The 13,436-nt window shown below is 36.4% G+C and overlaps 1 protein-coding gene across 1 annotated transcript in view; it reads right to left on the bottom strand.

The window, feature by feature from the left end:
- The window catches only part of LOC121420625, a 32,818-nt gene that overhangs the window by 15,749 nt on the left and 3,633 nt on the right, over positions 1 to 13,436 (bottom strand). The window contains exons 4-6 of the mRNA XM_041615289.1: positions 4,836 to 5,080; positions 1,889 to 2,017; positions 485 to 677 (exon numbers count right to left, since the gene is read on the bottom strand). Of these exons, the coding sequence (XP_041471223.1) occupies positions 485 to 677; positions 1,889 to 2,017; positions 4,836 to 5,080 (567 nt within the window). The remainder of the gene's footprint in view (positions 1 to 484; positions 678 to 1,888; positions 2,018 to 4,835; positions 5,081 to 13,436) is intronic.

Here is a 13,436-nt window from a genome sequence, read left to right as displayed (position 1 = left end):
GAAATGTCTGATATAAACTTTTGTTCAGATTCAGTTATGTCCTCAGATCCAGCTTGCACAAAAAGGGTAAAGGTTGTGCTTACTAAATGCTGAAATTTCAATTCGGGTGGCAAAGTTGTTACAAAATGCTTAAATGTATCCGTTTTATTTCAATTGACTAAAAGTGCAAGGGAAATGTATGAGAAATGTTTCGCAGGGTAAATTTGATTTCGCCCTTTCCCCTTGGCACAGCGTGAAAACAAGCATTTTTGCGCAAACAAATTTCTGCGAGCTTTACAAAAATGGACAGTGCTCACTCAAATGTAACATTCTGTCAGAACTTTTTCTTTCATTGGATAGATGAGACCCAAACCCAAGATTATATGTGAAAAAATTACCCACATGTTGTATATTTTTGAATTCCCAAGGCTTTTTCAAAGTGTAAACTTTTTTGATACGCACTGTAGATTAGAATTAGACCTAAGGCTAACGAAGCAGTTGATACCTATGTCGTGGGGTTGAAAGCTAGAGGATCTGCAGTGTGATGCAAACTTTAATACGCATTTTAGGTCTTTCTGTCGTTGTCCATTCTGACCCACTTTCAGGTCCACAATAACTCTAGGGGGTTGATTAGTTAGGTCCAACTCGAAATCCGCTATCCTATCTTTTCCTCTCCATAAGTCGTCGTATTCGACAATCTGTAAAATACAGATAGACACAACAGATAAATATTTTCTGTTTGGGATATGCCGATCATACAGCCATGACATCAGGAACAGCGAGAAGAAGTACTACATCTTATAGGTCCACTTGCCATCTGAAAGAAAATGAGGATAAATATTGGAAAACTATAGACATGATAGATGAAAGTGTTAGGAATAGGGATGTGACTCGAACATTAAAATTAGTTGGTAACATATTCTTTGTATGTTATAAATACATGTTCCGTATATTGTTATATATAAAAAGAAATTATAAGAGAAATTACATGTACATTCATCCATTTAGTTCATTGCATAATAAGAACTTTCCAGAATGTCTTAGTTAAGTTTCGGTATGTAGGCATTAGGCAGAGTAATGATTGGTATTTGCGTATATTACAATGATTTTTGACAGACAATAGGACCCCCTAGCGGTTGTGGAATAGGACAATAAGATTAGCTATTTTGTTTACATTGTTAATTTTATTGAGGTCATTCAAAAGTCTTCTAGAGTTAGGATTGCTCTAGAAAGGAGGAGAATGTTCTCTTTAAGTACAATTCTAGAAGCTTCCAGAATAGTGGAAAATTTAGATATATGTGTATAAGCTGACAGTTTTATCATCATCAGATCAGAACTCAGATTTTCGGTCCAGAGTTTATGTGAGAGCATAATTTATTTCCAACTGGGATACAACTTCTATCTTCTGTGGAATTATTTCCACACCTTCAATGAACTGTTTGCCGATATTTTAAGAGAGGAATTCTCAGTTCTAATCGAGATCATCAACCAGTTCTAAAGAACATTTGTCAACCTATGGATTGCCGAAATTGACTGTTTATCATCATCAAATTCACCTTTACGGACATTTAAATTCGTGACAGTGACTTGTACTATTCATTGTGTTTCAATATAAATTTCATCATCGCAAGCATATGTATATATATATATATATATATATATATATATATATATATATACATCATTTGGAATAATTCAGAACTGACTCTTCAAGATACGTGAGATGTATTATTTGTTTTGTTTATTCTATGTAAATAATTAAAAAGCAAAAATGATCTAATGAAAAGTTTCTTTGTTATTTGTTCGGTATTCAATATCGTAACAATCTTGTTGTGAACTTGAAAATTGAAAAAAAATTGAATATTTCATTTGGATGCAAACTTCGTCGAAGACTAATTTTCTAACTTACTGCCTCTCGAACACGATCGTTATCAAGGAAACAAGCCATTGTGACATCCTCTTCTGTCACATTGATTGGGATTTCTGTAGCAGGGTGAATACGAGCAAATCCTATGTCCTGTTCTTCTTGCACTACCATCTTTCAAAGGAAATAAATCGTTATGAATAGAATAGGTAAATATGTTTGTAACTTTACTAATTACTTTGGGGCGCTAATTTCAAATATTGCCGGCCCCAAGCGATTTGACCATCGAGTCGGTCGCCATTTCGAAATCCAATATGGCTGCCATTAAAATCATTAAATGTCATTTTCCTAATTTTTACATAACACGTAACAGAACAATTTGGCATATAGGGGTATTTTGAGGCACTGATTTCAAATATTACCGGCCCTCGGCAATTTGATCATTTGGTCAGCGGCAAAACGGCCGCCATCTTGAAATCCAAGACTGCCGCCATGATATACTATTGCAATTATTTTCTCGAGTTTTATATATATGAAACTGGGGTATTGAAATTTGGCATATAGGCTCAATTAATCAATCAAGTAATATTGCCGGCTCCAAGCGATTTGACCATTGGGTCGGCAGCCATTTTGATCCATGATGGCCGCCGTGAAACATTGAAACTCATTTTCTTAAATTTTACATATTATGTGGCACTGAAACTTGAAGTATATGGGTATCTGGGTGCCACGTACTTCTGTATGCCAAATTTCGGTGTCAGATATAATGTAAAATCCAAGAAAATTATTTTGATATATATGGTTTTTCATGGCAGCCACCTTGCCGCTGAACTGATGGTCACATCACTTGTGGTCGGCATTTTTTTAAATCAGCAACCCAAAATAGGTCTCTTTTTTCCAAATTCAGAGCACATATCTAAAATTCAAGAAAAATTATTATTAATGATTTTTCATGGCAGCCATCTTGGATATCAAGATGGCGGCCGACCCGATGGTCAAATCGCTTGGGGCCAGGGATTTTTTAAATCAGTGCCCTGAAATATCCCTGCATGCTAAATTTCACACTTTCTGCCAGATTCGAGCATCTTTTCCGCATATCTTATGGACTACAAGCACTTGCCAACAAAAGATTACAGGGCGCACCGTGAAACCCCCTACACTCTAATGTGTCTTTTTATAACACTTCTCTTTGAAATCTCTGAATCTATCTGATAAACAACTGGATCGAAATATGGAACAACATGAAGAAGTTATCCAGTGATATCTATAGACCAATTTCACGGCCGGTTTATGTATTTGGCCCTCTATCGGTGACGCCATTGCTGCGGTGGGCAAGTGCGCTGACCGCGACTGGCTCTGTGTACAAATTCAATGAAAGATTACAGATAAGCTCTGATATTGTGTCATTAACTTCATCATAAATCAATAAAATAACGCATGGACACCTGGGTAGACGATGTAAGACAATGGCCATATCTGACCGATGAAGGTATGATGAATTTTTGCACTTTGGCTACTTTTTCCCCTTAGTTTTGTCAGTAATAGTGAGTTGATGATGACCAAGAATCGCTGTTGGTTTTCATCAGGGAACTCACTTCTTGTTGCTAGTAAATTGTGTTAGAGTAGCGGGAGAGTGAACGAGACATAGAGTGTGAGAGAGAGAGAGAGAGGATGAGAGAGGGGAGAGGGGGGAGAGAGTATGTGTGAGAGGAGGGGGATAGGGAGAGGGGAATAGTGAGAAAGGGGGGGGGGTAGTGAGAGAGAGAGAGAGGGACTGATATTTCCATCTAAGCATGATCAAATAAATCCCCCCTCCCTCCCCCCCCCCCCACAAAAAAACCACCACCACCACATTTTATGCAGGCCTATAAGTATCCAAAGGAGGGAGCAAGGCAAGAGAATAAAACAGAGAGGAAGGAGAAAGGAGGAAGAGAGGGCCAGGGCCCTGATTCATAAAAAGTTGTTATGAAAGCAACTCCTGCTGGAATGTTAACTACCATGGTAACAGTGAGAATGCCCAATTCATAAAAAAGTTATGATAGCAACTCTTGCTGGAATGGCAACTTTTATTATAAAAGTCAATCAGGAAGCAGAATTCTCACTTTTGCCATGGTAGTTACCGTTCCAGCAGGAGTTGCTATCATAGCAACTTTTTATGAAACAGGGCCCTGGCCCTCTCTTCCCCTTCCTCCCTCTTTTTTATCTACTGGCGACGCATTCCTTCATCACGGCCTGGAAACCTATGCAGGGAGTACGGCTTCACACACAAACAGGCTTCATGAGTCCAAGGCGAGTGAATTTCACATTCACTTTGCTTCCAATCCTGAAGCTTTCTCCAATTGTTGTGGCAATTGAACACAGCACCTCTGCGACCTGAACTTCTCCGATTAATGCTCATTGTGAATCTTACAAGAAATCTGCTCAATTGTTACAAAATGAAAAAAAAATCGAACGAATGTACCAAATACCTTATTGACTTGTGTACTATAAAAGTTGATTCGCCCACCGCAGCATGGCGACCAGTCTGCTGCCCTCTCACGTTGTGAAATTGGTCTATATATTAACCTGCACTGGCTATTACCTGAAAGCGATCTACTAAAAGTTTAACAGATTCTTCTTATAACACGTGCATTGCATTTTCTCTTCAAACGGTTGAGAAATTGGGAACAAATTTAGTAGGCGTTGGTCAATTTTATGATGATTTTTAAGGATCTATTATAAGCGTCTCTGGGTGGCTCTTAACCTTCTGCAGTGTTCTTTATATAACATAATCAAATACCCCCACATTGTTATAGATGGTATGGAAGTACTATTATTACACGTATATTCTTTATAATATCTGAACCCGGAATGTGATTGCACTAAATTTCAACTGGAAACGAAAAATATGAGATGCATTACAGTTGTAATAATTGGGTTTTCAATATGATTAACCAATATATAAAATCATGTTTGAGCTATTTGAAATTTCGACGTTCTTGGGAACTGATACCTTTTTTTCCCCCGTAAGGTCGTCAAAGAGATGTACACGCACGATGACAGACATTCTTTCTTCTGGTAGTGGCTGTTCTGCAAATGGCAAGCAACACATTTGTTTCCCTCTGAAGAACAAATTCTTGATAAATCTGATGAAAAGCCAGGAGAAGTGATCTATCTGCAATCTAAGAACACCCTTTTCGATGACACAGTTTGGAAGTCCTGTATTTCTTAATAGGATTCTCTCTTTGACATCTGCATCTGATGCAATGTTAGAGTGACAAAGTGATATGTTACATGCGTGTAGTGTGTGTAGAGCATGCAGCCTAAACTTACTAATCCTGTACAAATCTTACATATTTATTTAATCATACAAGAATAGTTCGCGATAGCTTAGTCCGTAGAACTGGGATTTTGGATTCCGGTGACCCGGGTTCGATTCCCACTCGGTGAACTAGTGTCCTTTGGGAACACATTAATCCATATTACTACGTCTCTCAGAGAGGAGCTTAGGCCGTCGGCCCTCTAATACCTCCTCACAAGCATTCATGATTTCTACGCAATCATGTAAAATAGAATTAACCACCATTATTCATATACTTCTTCACCTGCGAGGTAAAAGAAAAGTGTGTATATATATATATATTAGTCAGGGGCCTATTAGTCAGGGGCCTTAGGCCTTAAATTTGAAGTTTTGGGGACAGAGTTTACAAAAGCACCAAACTTTCCCTATGTCACTATTTGGTCAATAGCTTCATTTTTTCCCACAGAACATGGTGTTGAAAATTGCATCTTCATGCAAAAATATGCTAATTTATGCAAATTAGCAGTATTTTATGCATTAAGCCATATGCCATTAGGAATCAATTAATATTTTTTTTTTTAAAAAGATACCAAACTTTAGGAAAGTCTCTATCAGGTCAATAGCTTTAATTTTTCCCACAAAACCTGGTGCTGAAAATTGCAACTTTATGCAAATATATGCTAATTTATGTAAATTAGCAGTAATTTATGCATGAAGCCATATGCCAATAGGAATTGATTAATAAAAGTAAATAAAGAGATACCAAACCAAAGAAAGTCTCTTTTAGGTCAATAGCTTTAAATTTCCTTATCAAACATGATATTGAAATCATGTTTTTATGCAAAAATATGTTAATTTATGTAAATTAGCAGTTGATTTATGCATGAATAGTAAAAATTAGTAAAAAGGAATAAAAAGAAACCAAACTTAAAGAAAATCTCTATCAGATCCATAGATTTAATTTTCCCTATCAAACATGCTATTGAAAATCCCGTCTTCATGCAAAATATGCTAATTTATGTAAATTAGCAATTATTTCATATGTGTAAATTAGTCCCATTCCAGTGGGTTTAACAGTGGAAAAGGGGCCAAACTGTTGAAGTACCTCTATCACTCAATTGTATGCTATTGAAAATCCTGTTTCCATGCAAAAGTGTGTTATCATGTTAATTAACAATAATTTATGTATGAAGCTGTATTCCATTGACTAATATATATTACATAAAGCATAAAGCCGTATGCCAACTAGAACAGTGGCAAAAAAAATCGAGCCGAATTTAGCCCGAATCCTCCGATTTTCGCCAAACGACGACCTGAATAACGACCCGAATCGAACGATTATGCCCGAATTTGCAGAGTACGCCACAGAATTTCCCGAAAATGTGCCAGATTCTTTCGAAATGGGCTATAATTTACCGATTCGGCAGCTTTTTGGATGCCATTTTTCTAATTTCTGGCCAATTCATCTCATTCGTCTATATTCTTTGTATTCGAGTAATGATTCGGACGATATGGGGGGGGGGGGGCAAGAGTCGGACCTTTAATTACTCTACGACTGATACGAATCGAGTCTTCCCAAAATACCCCAAAATGCCTCCAAAAATCCAACCGAATTCCATCGGAATGCATCCTGAATGTGGCCCGAATGGATTTTGTTGTGGTCACATTCGGGAATAGTCTGGATGGCATTCGGCTGGTTTTGAACATTTCAAAATGAGCTGAATTTTTCAGCGAATGTTCCCGAATTTTCTTGCATTTATGAAGGCAAAACAGAATATTCCTGAAACTACCAGAATACGTGTATATGGATGGATTCGCAGCTGATTTGGTTCCGTTCTAACCCTAGCTTTAAGCAAAGGGTTACACCAAAACCAAATTCTCCCGAACAAAGTCGGATCAGTTCTGCCTAAAATGGCCTGGATTCGGTACTTATTCATCTCGGATTCAGGGAGCTCCCAGAATCGCTTCGGAAGGATCCGGGACTATTCTGTTCTCCCTCCCCAACGGAAACATTCGTGGAGAGATTCTGCTTGTCTTGAAAATTTTAAAACCAGCCGAATATCCTCCAAAATACTCCAGAATGTGGCCAAGACACATTTTTTTCGATCCACATTTGGGATGTATTTGGATGGAATTCGGTTGAATTAATTTTGGGGAGGCATTTGGACAATTATTTTGGGAAGTCGATAGCTCTGATTCGGGACCTATTCCAGATAGATTCGACTCTGATTCGGCCTAAAATTGATTGGGAGAATTTGGTCTTGGTGTTACCTTAGTTTCAGAGATAGAGATCAATTCATAAGCCAATAAAGAAAAATCACTGAAATTATTCAAGTCACCTTCAATCAAGGGACGACAGAAAAAGAAGGATCAGGTCTCTTTGCTAAAATCTTATGTGTCCCTGTTCTAAAAATAATGTACATAGTTGTCAGAGGGGCAGACATGGACAGCTTTTTCTGCCATGAGAACCATCCATATACCCTCCTATTTCTGACAGGGGAAAACTCTACTTGGGAAAGAAATCTGACCTCTTGAATTGCTTTGAAAATACCATATGATTTCGGGTTTTTTTTTTAATTGTGAAAGGGGTATGCACAGGATTTATAATTTGCATAAATTTGCATTTTAAACATGATGCTCTCCTCTGGTCGCATGGAAAGTCACCATAATGAATGAATTGTGTAACAGTGTCTCATATGCATAGTGTTGTGCTTGTCCCTTGGTTTAAAACCTCAAAATAGGATAGTTGATGAGTTTTACACATATTTGCATAAATTTTGCATAAATTTGCATTAACATTGAAAATTGATTCTTATTCAGGAGCTGTACAGAAATTAATCTAGATTTGATGTCCCGTCAAAAAAATCCCAAATACCCCCACCCCCCCCAAAAAAAAAAGAAAAGAAATAGACTTCTATAGATAAGTTTAGGTCTGTACTATACATATACAGTAATTCACGGTGAATAGTGTGATGTTGCATAATTTTGCATAAATTAGCCCTATGAAAAAGGATTCAAGTCATTGATATCGAGGTATCCTATCAAGAATTAATGTTTTTGGTACCAGTGACACATGTGGAAAAAAATGTGATTTTGACAATTCTATATGTCGATATATGGTAATACATGTGTTTTTACATGTGATTTGCATATAATTTGCATAAATTAACCTTAAAAATTGATTCATACTCACCAATTTTATAAAAATCGACCTGCAGTTAAATATTTAGCAAAAGAAGACCCAAACACACAAAAATTGGGCATTTGAAAATTATTTTTAGTGAGATAAGGTGAATTATGAGTTTTTTGCATAAAATTTGCATAAATTAGCATTTTAAAATAGGGTGCCCTTCACCAATTTCAGGGCACCCTATCTAGAATTATTGCTTTTGATACCAGGGACCCACATGCAAAAAATGGCGCTTTTGTAAATCCTGTCCCCAAAATTTTGCTAAGGCCCCTGAATAGTCAGGGGCCTTAGGCCTTAAATTTGAAGTTTTGGGGACAGAGTTTACAAAAGCACCAAACTTTCCCTATGTCACTATTTGGTCAATAGCTTCATTTTTTCCCACAGAACATGGTGTTGAAAATTGCATCTTCATGCAAAAATATGCTAATTTATGCAAATTAGCAGTATTTTATGCATTAAGCCATATGCCATTAGGAATCAATTAATATTTTTTTTTAAAAAAAGATACCAAACTTTAGGAAAGTTTCTATCAGGTCAATAGCTTTAATTTTTCCCACAGGACATGGTGTTGAAAATTGCATCTTCATGCAAAAATATGCTAATTTATGTAAATTAGCGGTAATTTATGCATGAAGCTATATGCCAATGGGAATTAATAAAAGTTAATAAAAAGATACAAAACTTTAGGAAAGTCTCTATCAGGTCAATAGCTTTAATTTTTCCCACAAAACCTGGTGCTGAAAATTGCAACTTTATGCAAATATATGCTAATTTATGTAAATTAGCAGTAATTTATGCATGACGCCATATGCCAATAGGAATTGATTAATAAAAGTAAATAAAGAGATACCAAACCAAAGAAAGTCTCTTTTAGGTCAATAGCTTTAAATTTCCTTATCAAACATGATATTGAAATCATGTTTTTATGCAAAAATATGTTAATTTATGTAAATTAGCAGTTGATTTATGCATGAATAGTAAAAATTAGTAAAAAGGAATAAAAAGAAACCAAACTTAAAGAAAATCTCTATCAGATTCATAGATTTAATTTTCCCTATCAAACATGCTATTGAAAATCCCGTCTTCATGCAAAATATGCTAATTTATGTAAATTAGCAATTATTTCATATGTGTAAATTAGTCCCATTCCAGTGGGTTTAACAGTGGAAAAGGGGCCAAACTGTTGAAGTACCTCTATCACTCAATTGTATGCTATTGAAAATCCTGTTTCCATGCAAAAGTGTGTTATATCATGTTAATTAACAATAATTTATGTATGAAGCTGTATTCCATTGACTAATATATATTACATAAAGCATAAAGCCGTATGCCAACTAGAACAGTGGCAAAAAAAATCGAGCCGAATTTAGCCCGAATCCTCCGATTTTCGCCAAACGACGACCTGAATAACGACCCGAATCGAACGATTATGCCCGAATTTGCAGAGTACGCCACAGAATTTCCCGAAAATGTGCCAGATTCTTTCGAAATGGGCTATAATTTACCGATTCGGCAGCTTTTTGGATGCCATTTTTCTAATTTCTGGCCAATTCATCTCATTCGTCTATATTCTTTGTATTCGAGTAATGATTCGGACGATATGGGGGGGGGGGGCAAGAGTCGGACCTTTAATTACTCTACGACTGATACGAATCGAGTCTTCCCAAAATACCCCAAAATGCCTCCAAAAATCCAACCGAATTCCATCGGAATGCATCCTGAATGTGGCCCGAATGGATTTTGTTGTGGTCACATTCGGGAATAGTCTGGATGGCATTCGGCTGGTTTTGAACATTTCAAAATGAGCTGAATTTTTCAGCGAATGTTCCCGAATTTTCTTGCATTTATGAAGGCAAAACAGAATATTCCTGAAACTACCAGAATACGTGTATATGGATGGATTCGCAGCTGATTTGGTTCCGTTCTAACCCTAGCTTTAAGCAAAGGGTTACACCAAAACCAAATTCTCCCGAACAAAGTCGGATCAGTTCTGCCCAAAATGGCCTGGATTCGGTACTTATTCATCTCGGATTCAGGGAGCTCCCAGAATCGCTTCGGAAGGATCCGGGACTATTCTGTTCTCCCTCCCCAACGGAAACATTCGTGGAGAGATTCTGCTTGTCTTGAAAATTTTAAAACCAGCCGAATATCCTCCAAAATACTCCAGAATGTGGCCAAGACACATTTTTTTCGATCCACATTTGGGATGTATTTGGATGGAATTCGGTTGAATTAATTTTGGGGAGGCATTTGGACAATTATTTTGGGAAGTCGATAGCTCTGATTCGGGACCTATTCCAGATAGATTCGACTCTGATTCGGCCTAAAATTGATTGGGAGAATTTGGTCTTGGTGTTACCTTAGTTTTAGAGATAGAGATCAATTCATAAGCCAATAAAGAAAAATCACTGAAATTATTCAAGTCACCTTCAATCAAGGGACGACAGAAAAAGAAGGATCAGGTCTCTTTGCTAAAATCTTATGTGTCCCTGTTCTAAAAATAATGTACATAGTTGTCAGAGGGGCAGACATGGACAGCTTTTTCTGCCATGAGAACCATCCATATACCCTCCTATTTCTGACAGGGGAAAACTCTACTTGGGAAAGAAATCTGACCTCTTGAATTGCTTTGAAAATACCATATGATTTCGGGGTTTTTTTTAATTGTGAAAGGGGTATGCACAGGATTTATAATTTGCATAAATTTGCATTTTAAACATGATGCTCTCCTCTGGTCGCATGGAAAGTCACCATAATGAATGAATTGTGTAACAGTGTCTCATATGCATAGTGTTGTGCTTGTCCCTCGGTTTAAAACCTCAAAATAGGATAGTTGATGAGTTTTACACATATTTGCATAAATTTTGCATAAATTTGCATTAACATTGAAAATTGATTCTTATTCAGGAGCTGTACAGAAATTAATCTAGATTTGATGTCCCGTCAAAAAAAATCCCAAATACCCCCACCCCCCCCCCCAAAAAAAAGAAAAGAAATAGGCTTCTATAGATAAGTTTAGGTCTGTACTATACATATACAGTAATTCACGGTGAATAGTGTGATGTTGCATAATTTTGCATAAATTAGCCCTATGAAAAAGGATTCAAGTCATTGATATCGAGGTATCCTATCAAGAATTAATGTTTTTGGTACCAGTGACACATGTGGAAAAAAATGTGATTTTGACAATTCTATATGTCGATATATGGTAATACATGTGTTTTTACATGTGATTTGCATATAATTTGCATAAATTAACCTTAAAATAATAATAATAATAATAATAATACCCAATTTTTATAAAGCGCTTTTCCCAGAATGGCCCAAAGCGCGTTACAGCATATTATTACCCCGGTCATTGGATTCATTTCAATCCCGCACGAAAAGTGCACAATTTCCACTCCCTGGGGAGCATTCCTTGCATTCATCGCAGCCTCATTATGGCGCTGGCAAAATCAAACATACAATATCTTTCGCATCCTACCGGATGCGAATTTTATAAAAATCGACCTGCAGTTAAATATTTAGCAAAAGAAGACCCAAACACACAAAAATTGGGCATTTGAAAATTATTTTTAGTGAGATAAGGTGAATTATGAGTTTTTTGCATAAAATTTGCATAAATTAGCATTTTAAAATAGGGTGCCCTTCACCAATTTCAGGGCACCCTATCTAGAATTATTGCTTTTGATACCAGAACCCACATGCAAAAAATGGCGCTTTTGTAAATCCTGTCCCCAAAATTTTGCTAAGGCCCCTGACTATATACAGTAGGCCTATATATCGGACAGCTTTGCAGGTATGAGTCTTAAAGACCTTTTTGCATGAACGTGTGGGTTATTGTATAAGCTACCCTCTGAGTGAATGTTGCACACGTGTTTTATGTCATGCTCCTGTGAGCACAGCGAGATAGCAAAATCGTCACTTTTTAAAATCAAAAGATCAGTGTCATGATTCTCATTCCAGAATATCCGAACAAATTCCACATTCTCATCATGAAAACTATTCAGTCGGCAAGTAAAAGGTAATTGCTAACAGACGTAACAACATTATTTTTTTTTGCTAAATTTCACGGTTGAATAAACACAATTCAAAATTTGTTATAATTGGAATTTCATCACATTTCCAACCATATGAATAAAAGAATATAATGACATTTTTTTGAGGGGGGAGAAGAATATCTTCAACAGTATTTATTTCAAGGTTCAATGAACATTTAATTAAAACCAAAAAACGCGATTTTCCAATATCCTAGGCAAGTATTGTTTAATTTTGGGAGCTGAAAATATCTCATCAACTTGTTTTCGTTATGTTCAAGATCACTTAACGTGCTTCAGTGATTCAATTCATATTTAATATTTAGTGATTTAATATCCAATCGATGCGCCATCGAATGGTTATTTTGGTGGGCGAGCTTTCTCAGATAGTGTCACTCTGAAGCCGTATGCAAAGTTTAAAAAAAAAATATATTGGCAGAAGGGACAAACATCTTTCATGAACCACACCCTCAATTCCTTTTTGTTAAAATTTCGACTTCTCTCTCATAGACATTGTGTACACTATATGAGCACAATTATATTTAAGAATAAGATTTCTCTTTTAATGTCTTCAGCAATATCATTTGGCAGTAATGTATATCAACCTGTGGGTGGAATTCTGTGCGAAATCTACTTGATTTATTTATGGATGAGTGAGCACGCATCAAGAGGGAGGTGGCATTTTCAAAGTCAGACTCATTTTGAGTGGTTATAAAATGAAAACTGGGGGCAAATTTTTGTCTCAAATATGAGTGAATTGCTGCTGTTTTTATCATCGATAATTTTTGGTAACATTCAGAATTTCTTGGTTAAGACTTGGGAGAGCAATTGTCAGAAAGAAAACTTAATAATGAATACTCTTTATATTTCATAAACATTCTTTTCCTCACAATTTCTCGGGATAATTTGAAATATTGTTTAAATCAGTGGTCGATTCAGAATTTGAGAATAGGGAGGGGATCGAAATATTGGGGGAGGGGAGCACATCTTCACATTTTAACATGTGTTTTTAATTTATACAGAGGATACTGCCATAAATCCCTATAATGATACGTTACAAAATAATTGTGCTCACTCAACTATGAC

The sequence above is a fragment of the Lytechinus variegatus genome, chromosome 8, assembly GCF_018143015.1.
Source record: "Lytechinus variegatus isolate NC3 chromosome 8, Lvar_3.0, whole genome shotgun sequence".
Classification (NCBI taxonomy): Eukaryota; Metazoa; Echinodermata; class Echinoidea; order Temnopleuroida; family Toxopneustidae; genus Lytechinus; species Lytechinus variegatus.
The sequence above is the reverse complement of the archived record's forward strand: the minus strand, read 5'-3'. Positions and strand labels throughout refer to the sequence as shown.